General features: G+C 33.2%; 1 protein-coding gene across 2 annotated transcripts; it reads right to left on the reverse strand.

Annotated features, from left to right (window-relative positions):
* Positions 1–7,354: 7,354 nt before the first annotated feature.
* Positions 7,355–10,822, reverse strand: LOC121811200 (vacuolar protein sorting-associated protein 24 homolog 1-like). Of its 2 annotated transcripts, XM_042212006.1 has the most exons (4): positions 10,463–10,822; positions 9,070–9,172; positions 7,658–7,873; positions 7,355–7,582 (listed from the first exon to the last, which is right to left on the reverse strand). In XM_042212006.1, exons 3-4 carry the CDS (start codon positions 7,850–7,852, stop codon positions 7,517–7,519), a joined length of 261 nt encoding a protein of 86 aa, XP_042067940.1. In that variant the 5' UTR covers positions 7,853–7,873; positions 9,070–9,172; positions 10,463–10,822; the 3' UTR covers positions 7,355–7,516. The 2 variants fall into 2 exon arrangements, with proteins under 2 accessions (XP_042067940.1, XP_042067941.1); XM_042212007.1 differs by having other exon boundaries at positions 9,070–10,822.
* Between the last annotated feature and the right edge of the window lie 1,421 nt (positions 10,823–12,243).

Here is a 12,243-nt window from a genome sequence, read left to right on the forward strand (position 1 = left end):
AAATTAGAAAATTTATCTCATATTTCACCTAATTTTTCTCTCTATCTCTCTTACTTTACTTACTTTTTCTCTATTTGCTGTGGACGGAAGGAATAGAGTATAACCTTAGGGCCCGTTTGGTTTCCATGTTGGGCCAACATATGTTAGAAGATTGTAACCTCCAATAGCTGGATTGGAGATTGTGTTAATAATCTCGGGCAGGTGTTTGGTTGTACAGATACGTATCCTCACCCCTTTGATATGGCCGTTTGGTAACCGATTCGGAAATAGAGATACAAATGTTCATTCTCGGATTTATCCTCAGACAAATTTCAAAATTCCAATATTGCCCTTAGTCAAAGTTTTGGCGCTGAAAACCGATTTCATCTCTAACCCTAATGCCCGATCCCCAATTTCATAGCAAATCAACACTCGTGGTGGTGACCGGCGTCTTGAAGCTTCTTCGCTCGCCTGGAGTTCCATCCGCAGAAGGATACCGGGTATTATTCGTCGGGTTAGCCGTATATGGCCTTACTGTACTGAAGGTCCCGCTGATGGGTAGATTCTGTCCGAAACGCGAAAGTGTTGAATCAGAAGCAAACTTGATGGTTTAGATTAGAGCAATAGGTTTATTTCAAGCATTACTTACTTGTTTTGCTGCCAATTATTCGGTAGTTTTGTGATTGATGTTTGAAGTTGAATCTGCAGCAACATATAGTTAAAACGAGTACATTTTGGTTTAATTGGTTTGTTTGTTGCAAGACATACGACGATCTTGTCGCAGCTACAATCTTCTGTTATGGAGTCTCAACATAACAGCGGTAATGACACCGACGGCAACCTACATGAACAAATACCAGCTAAGGCTCCACAGATTGCTTTATACACCACAACCTCAGAACAATGGACATAAAAACCTAATGATGAATCTTCAACACCCCTATGCAACGGATGCATAAATCATTAGGCATTAAGAGATAGTTGACACATCATCTAATCGTCGACTATTATCTGCAACAACATTCACATAATGACCCCCCCCAAAACATTTCGCAAATATCAGAGAACATTAGGTCAGACAATTGACACAAATTGTGAAGGCCAAGCCATCTATACCATCCGATACAAAGCTGCAACTTTTGTCAATGTCGAGCTACAAAATTAACGCAACAAATTTCGAGCACCGACTCACGAATCATCAAGGCCACTTCCACTCAATATGAAACGAATTTGACATCATAGTAGTTAAAGTGAGGAACTTACCTGGTTAGCAGCGTCGTTATTCTCCATGAATCGTCGGCGCAAGTATTTCCCGGAAAATTAAATTGCAACCTACAAATAGTAGCGAAACGTGGTGAGAATACGTAATTGCCTCAGCCCATACGACCTTGTAAACAACACAAGCACCTACGGCAACTACGATTTTCGTTGAACAAACCCCAAATTCTCGAAAACTCAGTAGCAATTGGTGGTTGAGTTTGGTGTAAATATGGATGGAGATGAGTAAATAGAGGGGTAATCAAGACAATTGGGTGAAATTTGAATTCTTCACCTGTAATTGCAGCTCCCTATCGCATGGTGAACGAGGGATGGAGTTATCGCCATTTTCGAACTACATAACTCCTCCTGAATCGGGTAATGAAATGCAACAACCGGGTTGTGAAGATAGCTAACATGAAAACCAAACACAAAAAATAGGGTAGATAGAGAGGTGTATCTATGCCTAACATGGAAACCAAACGGGCCCTCAGATAAAAATAATTCTACTAGGAGTGTCTAGGCTATCAAAGGTGAGCAAAATAACATTATTGAAGCATTTAGCTTTTACCATAGTAATTTCCAATGATGCTGCACAACCACACTCTAGCTAGTATCTATACATTGTATCTCAAAACGACAAAACATAATTGATCGCAGCTGTTGCTGATGTGTCAAACCAAAATCTTGAATTCAAAATGTAAAAGATGATTATTGGGAAGGCTCTTTCTTCTTGAGCACAGAAAACAAGTTTGAATGATGATCGCAACAGTAAAAGGGATGTAGAATTGTAAATTGTTGTTGAAGAATAATTGTGGAGTATAGGTTCTTTCTACTGTTTAATTATAGGTACGTAGATTTTGGGAACTGACTGGTCAGAATATGTGATCAAATTTTTTGATGGAAATGATGACCCATCTTTTAGATTTGTGGCAGCTATATATCTATGATGATGAGGACTGCAGGGGCAGACACACGTAAAAGAGAAGGGTGGGGCTTAAGGATATCCACTATAGGAAGACAGCCGACTCCCACCGCCGCCCCCTTCTCGCACAGCCGTTTCACGGCCGCGCCGCCTGCGCCCGCCCCGTTTCCACGTAATAGGGCGCCGCGGCCCTCGCCCCACCCATTCTTCCTCAGCCGCGTACTCGCCCCCTTCTCGCCGAACGCCCTTCTGCCCCCGATTTTTTGTCCACTTCGGGGCGGACGTCCCTCCCACTATAAGCCGCCCCGTCGTCGCCCCCGCCGGGGCTATAGCGCCCGCCGGCGTTATAGTGGATGCTCTAAGCCCTCACCCAAAATGTAATTTTTTTGTTTTTTCTACTTCTAAGTTCTTTTATATTTTTGAAAAATCATCCATATTTCTTATAAAATAAGTGTTTTTGAAGATTAAATCATCAAAAAATATATGATAAAAGGGCTGAAATAAATCTAAAAATATAAACTGCAGACAGAAATGGACAACAATGGTCGCCGAGTATTTGTGAAGAAGATGATTCAATTTATAATATAATAATACTACTAGTGTCTCAAAAACCGTGTCAAGTTATTTATTGAATGTAAAAGACTTTTCTTGATTGTTCATTTATTGTTATAAATTAATCGTGCTACTATTCTTTTCCATAATGATACAACAAATAAAATCATGAAATACATATGATGGTTTTCTTTTTCTTTTTCTCAATAGATTAAATATACTACGATGGAATCAAAAATTGCATAGTATGTATTAATTTTCCTTCCAAATTCATAACCTATTTTCAATAATCTGTATTCTATAGGTTCCAACAAAAATAAAATGCTTTCTTTTTTGAGTTATTCCGTTAATAATGAAAATACCATTATTTCTACTTTTCTCTCTCTTATTTTTATCTCTTCATTAACTTACAAAATAACATTATATCAAATCTTATGACAAAAACAAATGTTTCATATATAATGAGACGGATGAGTACTATATTAACAAACCTATCAATAGATTTAATGTTTTGGGTTTAATGCATTTTTATAGTTGTTGTGTTTGTGATTTTTAATAGTGTAATATTTTTTATGTACTATTTTCGTTTTGTAAAAGTAGACAATTTTGAAACGAAACGAGTTTTTAATGTGCAATTTGTAAAATAAAAGAGGGATCGAAAGAAAATGATTTAAATATTGTTAGTGGAGGACTAACAAAAATAAAAAAAATATATTTTCTATTCTGGAACGAATAAAAATTAAAATAGTGTTTATTTTTATGTAACGAACAAAATATAGTAATACTCCTATATATAGCGGTTATACTATATATATATATATAGTCAGCCCCTACTAGGATATTTTTCTGCGTCCGTCCATGAATGACGAAGAGTATACATGCATTTATTTGATATGATCAGGTGCTCTTTTGGATTGACTTATCAATGCTTTTACCCTTCTTTGAATTGTCATAGCACCACCACTGACCACCCTAACAATTTACCCATCTCCATATATAGTCCTTATTATACTTTGTCAAATCCGAATATATTATAAAATGTTATAGTATATTAATACTCTTTGCTTTGCTAATTAGGAGTAGTACATCAAACACACGTAAATGGATTGGTGGGTCGATAAATGTAATTAGGTTGAGTTACTAATTTGGACAAATTTAATTCATATAATGACTCAATTAGATTCAATGACACTTTCATTGATCTCTAACTTCCAAATACTACCGACTTTCTAGTCTGGCGCAATTTATTTATTTAATGACTTCTTCCTTTTAAATGTCTAATCATCAAATGTAAACACAAAAAGTAAAAGGCTATAGAATCAACTCTTTACATTAATTAGGACCGGTTTGTCGTTAATAAAGACCACTTTCTGCTTCTGAAAGTTTAAATAATTAATCGTTAAAAACAATATTGTAATAAGTGACCAATTTCTAGAACAGAGACTGTTTTAAACTTTACATAGACATTACTTATTTTATTTAATGACATTGCGCAAGCCTTTATTTTCTCCGAAAACTACTTCAAACAATTGGAAAAGTTTAGTAGGATGTTGGTGTTTAATGGCAACTTTCAATAGTGCAAAAGTGTATCAAATAGACATGCATTTATGAATTTATAAATAGCTTTATGATCATAAATTAACAAATTATAGTGTTACCGATCACTTTTTCATATTTACAGATCATTTTCCGGAGCAATATCTCACTGAAAAAATCATTTCCGTGCTCGCTAGATACTCTAATTTACTCTTAAATCAATTAATTTTGATATCTATATGGTAAGTAACTTTCTCATATCACCATACATATTAATCAAACAATGTATACTTTATTATAATGGAAAAGTACTGAATTATCTATTTCGTAATTTATTGAACAATATAAATCAGATCCTACTGTTCTACCTATATATAGTAGGTAGACATGGTTTGACGTTTACTTTATCCCTTTTATTAAGTTTTTTTTACAATCGATAATGACTATATCTTAAATTATTTTCTTGACACTGCTGCTTAAAATATCTTAGAGTTAAGATGTCTTTGCCAAAAGCCAAAACAATAACTCTAAATTAATATGTGAATGCGAGCACTAATAAAATCTCAAAGAAGGCTGCTATATAACACCATGTAATTGTTATAAGTACAACTCTATTATTTCCTTAAAATTACATATCGTTGACTTTAATCAATTTCCTTGCTTTCATATGTTGCATTATTGTCCATAATTGCTTGAATAACAAATTTTGACTCCGTAAATCTATATATATTCGCTATATAATAACTATTTTGAAGTGACATGCATGACTCGGATTAGTACCAATTCATTATGTGAACACATAGCCTATATGAAAATATAGAGAATTAAAGACCACGAATTATGAGAAAAACAGACGAATAGGGCTCTTCACGCAACGACTTTTTTACTACAAAAGCATTACTTAAATATGCATTTTTTAATGATATACCCTCAATGTTTTGTCTTCTCTCGTGAGACAACGAATCTTTTGTTTAAAAAACACATAAAATCAAGAGTGTAAAAAATGCAATTCATAAATTAATTAAGATTGTACGATCTAATAAACTACTTTAGGAAAGGAGACAAGTGTACTCTCCTCCATTGACTTTGGGACAGCTAAGATTAGTATGTATGATTTGCTTATTTCTTACTTAAATTAATGGTTGGCAAGCTAAGCTTGAATTTTGTTTTGTCAAGCATTATTGTATTGTTTTATATTCAGTTTATTACCCCTTGTGAACTCAATTTGACCTTCACATAATGCTACCTAAGTCATTTAATTTGTTGAAGTGGTCCTCAACCCCTCTTCCTTTTTTTTCTGAGGGGAACTGATATATTCGAATATTTAATTTTCTCAACATAAATGAATTTAAAGAAAAAGATGTGCTTAATTAGGATAACTTTATATTAGCTAATTAATTCTATGTCATTACCTGTCTTTTAATTCATATAATTAGAAAATTTCCATTCGCAGCAACCATATTAACGACATTGGTACCGATGACTCTACAATCTTAATTTGTCCATGGTAATATTTTTGAATACGCATATAGTACATGAATAAATGAAGTGACACTAACTATTGTAGTATTATTGTTTTACATTAGTTGCAAATGCAATAAGGTTTATCGGTTTATACATGGATGGATGATGAGCGAGTGAATTAATTTCATATTCTCTTTTCTCTTTGAAAAAAAACATACTAATATAAAGTTTGGTCAACATTTTGTTCATATCGCAATTTTAAAAATAAGCTGAAAATGATCTGAAAGATTTTTTGGTGAAATTGGATGTAAAATGCATGCTAGCCGGAAAATCATGCATGGATGTCACTGACATCACCACTGGCTAGTTAAATAATAATATAGCCTATTCATAAAGAAAATACCATAATTTGGTTAAAAAATATTAATAATATAATCCAAATTTAATCTCTCCGACTGATTTTAAAATAATGAAATTTGATGATAATTTGACCGAACTTTTTGTTTCTATTTTCAAAAAAGCCATTTATGCATTCATTTTTTTATATTTTCTCCTTCGGTAATTAATTACTTAACACATTTGAGATCCGCACGAGTTTTGAAAAAGGTAAAGGAATGTCAGGGCAAAAATTTAGTTAAATGTAAATCTCATTTTTATATACTATTATTATAATTAATGAAATACGAGATACTATAAGTAATACGTAAGACCTATTGAAGAAATATAATAAACATAAAATAAAATATTTAATGATAGGACATTTGGATATTTTAATAGAGACAATATGTCTCATAAAAATAGAGACATTTGGGACAATATGAATTTTAACATTGTACATAATTGGTAACTACGAGAGAAATAGAAAGAAAAAATTATTTTAGTGGAGGATGAAGTTACCAAAAATGAAAATTCACCATTTTTATAGAATGAAATAAAATGGAAAGAATTTTTTATTTGTATGGGAGTGGATATGGATTGGAAAATACAGTATAGTACGATAAAAATGTAGTGGAAGAGAAAGGGGTTGCGTGCGTGCGTGCGTGTGTTGTGTGTCACTATTTCTGCGCTCGATACGTGTCGCAGTATTGCCAGGCTCCTAATTACTAAATTACCAAACAACCCCCCCTTCTGCGAATTTACTGACCTTGGCGGCTTCACCTCTTTTCCCCTCTTTTCCCCTCTTCTATTTACTTCAACAGTGAAATTTGTTTACTGTATATAATTTCCAAATTTGTTAGTATTTTACTACTTTTATTAGTACGTAGTGTAGGACTTGGTCAATAGTATCAAAATAGCTATGAAAATATTAGTTGAGGAACCACTGCCTTCCGATAAACCTAAGAAATAGTCGCAAATATTCCCATCAATGGGTTCATAATATGGAGTGATGAGTAAAATATAAACTGCATTGCTTATCACACGATACGAAGAAATTGATAAGGAGTAGTAATGATGAAGAACATGAAATTTTGTTTGTAATCTGTGTCGTCAATCAACTCAATCCTATCAACATCAATCCGTTTCATTGAGGTTGGCTTTGAATTTTAGGCCTTCGTCAAACGGGTCGGCCTCTTGTTAGAATATTTGCTATAAAACCCAAAGCCAACAAAGCACTCAAACCCCCAAAATATATAAGCTTGAAATCATGTCAGTAGTATAAGGCATAAGCGTAGCTTATAATAATACAACAGTAAGTGAGCTTTATCAAATCCACCATTGTGCAATATACTATTTACTAACCAAGATCCTTCCATATACTACCGACTCGATGAGATGGGGAGAGAGATAAAGAAAGATAAAGAGTTATGGCCGAACTCTTGCGAGACGAGTCCTCATCTCTTCTAGCTCTTCCTCGTCGTCCACATTGTCCTGCAAGTTTATAAAACTTAAGTTTTAAAACAGAAAAAAAGGGGGGGATAAGTAAGTGACAAGTTAAAAGCATACCTCTGCATCTTCACTAGTTGCAGGTTGTTTCAGCTTCTGTTTCCTAATTGCTTCAGGAAGTTGGGCAGCAGTCTCACCAGCAATTGCTGCTAATACCTTGTCAATTTCTTCTTCTTCTGTTTCTTCTTCTTCTTCTTCTTCTTCTTCTTCTTCTATGTCTTCCGAGTCTAGTGCACTGTCCAACGTATCATTCATCGTCTCTTCAATTATACCAGCCTACAATTACACAGTACATCACTGCCTTTGGATTCAACATATCTTTTCTTTGTCATGAAATTTGATAATCTCCAATGTGAACGCGCTTGTTCTAGCTCTTCCTAGTTTAGGAGTTTTCATTTTCTTCTAGTCCTTGTTCAATAACTTTATGCGTTTATTAGTATCAATATCTAATTTATACTATACCTTTTAACAACAACACAAAAAAATCACAACATCAAGTCAGGGAGTATGGTTTTAGAAATAGTAAAAACATAATTATATAGGCTGCCAAGACCAAAACCAGTAAAAATAACTGCACAATCACTACAAAATTCCAACTGTCCATTTTGAAATAGGCGCGAGTGCATGCATGCAGCCATAAAATAAGCAACAAGAAGTAGACAACTTACTATTAATCAAGTGTTTACAAAGGAATACCTAGTCCCCACAGTTTTAGAAGCTGTAGGTCCTCCAGAACCTAAATAACTAAACTTTATCCCATGAACTAGGTGTGCCGATGGATTAGGTCGATTTAAAACTTCAGATAAGGATGTATTTTTCCTTGGAACAAATTCTCAATCTCTAGATGTATTTTTCCTCATCCATCTTATTCATTTTGACACACACAAATTTAAATAAAACACTACACCAATAGAGAAAAAGACCTGTGAGGCCGTGACAAGTCATAGAAATTATTCATTGCTTCCCTGTTATTAGTAGATTTTAGCAAAAAGTGGCTGGTTCACAAATAAAGATGCAATGGTAATAAAAGGACACAGGTCTTCAGAGCATTGACTCAGCACGAAGCAATAAGATTTCCATATCATGCTTGAGCTAGGTGGACTAGACAAAGCACACAGAGATATGATGCATCACAAAAGACATTATGCCATTGTTCATGTGAGATAAGCATATGACTCTTAAAAAATATTATGGTGGCAGATGTGTATTGATATTGTATCTTCACATGCACCGTGCTGGTGTTCTGATTCTTCTGAAACTAAGTTTACATTCCTTCTCAGTTTCAAGACACATTTATGCCATCACACTCAGAATTCTGGATAAAATGAGAACTGAAATTCAGTGTTCCGAAGTTAAATCAAACAATTCAGAAAAGTATGCCAGATTGATGGTCATAATTAGATACTAGTATTAGAATCCATGTGCAGTATTAACATGTAAGAAAAATAAAACTGAAATAGTCTGGATCATACCAACACTTTCTCCTAGATGCATTGATATTGAGATCATCTGTGCTTTGTTTTCATATAGGCGGTTCACAGTCCTCCTAGATCTCACAATTTCTTTCGCTAGTGCCTGTTAGAGAAATGATCAAACAGCATATCAGAATAGTAAAACACCTTCTTTTCATGGTTTGTTCAATATAAGAACACAAAATGCACCAAGAACTGGCAATATTTGCACATTGAGACATAGCAATGTTGTTCAGATATAAATTATCTGGTCAAATTTGAAGTTATTCGGTGGGGAAGGAACCAAAAGAATGTAATAATTTCTAAATATGTGCAAACCCTGACAAGTGGGAGCATGGCAATCTCTCATGCTTTATTAATTTAAAGTTTCCCTTCTGTTATCTCTCTCTCTCTCAGTCATTCACTGGATATGTAACATAGACACATTAGTCTTGTCTTAACAACTAAGAACAACCTTCTGAAACACCAATCACATAAAATTTTAATACTCTTTGATAAACTATGTCCCAAAGATCCTTGACTGACACAAAGTTGAAATGGCCAGGTTAAGATGCGCACCAAGTGTGTACAGTGACACTCAGTGACCTGCATCCATTAAGTCATTTGATTTCAATCTATCTCACTGTGATAGGAGCAAGCTTGGGAACATGGGGCTTTTGAAACATGCAAAACATGTCATAGTCAGGGTCATTATCCTCTAATTTTGCCTTCAGTACATAATAATCCACATAACATGTTTCGACTTTTGAGGCCATTATCTGCAGAATCAAGGTCCTAGATAACTTATTCACATCTTAGAGGGATACAATACATACATTATACACAACATTCGGTATTTCTAGGTTGGCTTACATGAGACATGGCCATTCTCATCGTACTCGAGTAATATACCATGCCCTCTTAATTATCAGAGCAAATATACTATTGCCACCCCACCACCAATCTCTCCCTAATCAGGACTTTGATTTAAGAACAAGCTTGCTGATCCAAAGTTGGTATCTTCCAAACAAGGATATCAGTTTCAGAAATTGCAGAATTAAGAACAAAATCCAAACATTACCACTAATCAATACTCCATAAAATACAAAAAATAAACAACTTCAGTATAGAACTATAAATTATATAGAGGAAACCAATCCAAAGCCGATCATGCCTTCATTATCATCCATTACATCAACATACCAGAATAAATCAAGCATAATAAATTAAATTGTAATTACTGTGCCTTAGCAGAACCCATGTCATTTCTCTCTGCAGCCTCTTTAATTGCTTTCTTGCACATTTTTCTTTTAGCAGAACCAATAATTAAAAACCAAAAACACTAGTCAAAATCCACTATTTGCAAAAACAATCCAGATATATAAAAGAAAACAATAAAAATATATGTAAAGACCTCGGATTTGGCGTTCGATATTGCGACAATCTTGGCGGAGGCGACGCTGCCAATCTTTGAGTAATTGCTGCGGATTAGGTTTCGGTTTCAATATATTCTTCATCTTCTCTATAATAAATCTGATTTTTTGCAATCGATCAATAAGTCGTTGGAAAAGAATAATTAATGCTTCTTCTGTAATATTTCTTTCAAATTTTGGGAATTTCTCTAGAGTTCTGTTATGTATATATGGATGGGATCCGAATATTTGTGCACAGCACAAAGGAAAAACACTGATGAATGTTAGAAAAAGATGAAATGGAAGTGGAAGTCGATATACATTCGAACAAATCAGTCGAAGCTTTTGAGTGGATCAAAGGAGCTGGGTTTGTCAGTTGGTACTTCAGTATTTTGACCTTTCTATCGCTCAACCTTCGTCGTTTTTTTATTTTCTTTTTGTTTAATAACATAAATTAAATGTTTAACCTACTCCTACACATAGATAGAAACCAAGGGATGATGAAGTATTCAATTCAAGACTTGGGATCGGATTTTTTCACAAATCTTAATGAAAAATGAATCTGATTCGATCATAATTCTCTAGATATCTAAAATCCAAACTAGGAAATTCGATTTGTCCAAAAAATTTGAAATTGCATAAAAACATATAAAATTCTGAAATTTTAAAAGTCTAATACCGGCATCAAAAAATCTAATAAACCGTACCAAATACCATTAACATGTTTAAACACATATGTTTAATACTTCATTCCTACCATCAAAATAATTTCCTTTTTACAATTTGATCCGTCCTATAAAACTAACTATTTATGTAATTGATAAGTTTTTCTTTTATAAGGTGAACCATATTCTTCACTAAAAATGTTACAATTACCTTTTCTTTTTTTATCTCTCTCCCCCATATTTTTCCAATTTCGTATTAAAACTCGTGTTTTTTTTATATTTTTATTTCTATTGGATAGATGTAGTATTTAATAATTTATAATAATAGTAGTAACATATTATTCTATAGTACAATCTATAAATATATTTTGGATTTTGTATTACTTCAAATGATAAATTATGCAATCTGATATAGAGATTTGAAATTAAAAAAATAAAATAAATATGAACCGAAAATCCAAAAAATCCCATCAAACAGCAACCTAGCAACCTATAATGCATAATATAAAGTTTGCCAAAAACTATAACAGCAACTTATCAATTACTAACAAGTTACAAGTCACAACATTGTAGAGTAAATTACAAATAATTGAATAAAGCTTTATGAGGATAAAATATTACATTGAGTAATATTTTAACCATATTAATATATAAATTCAAGTGGACTTTATTGGGCCTGGTAACTATGCCTACGTTGTATATCCAAACAAACATTGGGCCTTAAATGTAACTGCCCATCAATTAGTTGTAACAAAACAACTTGCACTAGTTGTAATAAAATATTGTCGAGGATATATAGAATGTCCTTTTGGGACCATCAACATAAAATATCTAAATTTGTCATTTATTATTATCATTATATTTTAAACTTTGTCACTGATTATTAATTTTTTAAAAATATTTTTATCAATATTACAAGATGCTTCTCTTACTCTTATCAACAATTTAAAAACTTCAATATCCTCCCAATAAAATTATATCAGCCATTGTGAATTGATGTGGAAATCATGATTTAATCAAGTCTCATTCTAGCTATTCCTAATTGCCAACTGCCAACCATACCCAAAGTGCAATTATTCCATAAAATTAGTTGATGCAAAAACTTAATCTATCTTATG

Source organism: Salvia splendens, chromosome 7, assembly GCF_004379255.2.
Source record: "Salvia splendens isolate huo1 chromosome 7, SspV2, whole genome shotgun sequence".
Lineage (NCBI taxonomy): Eukaryota > Viridiplantae > Streptophyta > Magnoliopsida > Lamiales > Lamiaceae > Salvia > Salvia splendens.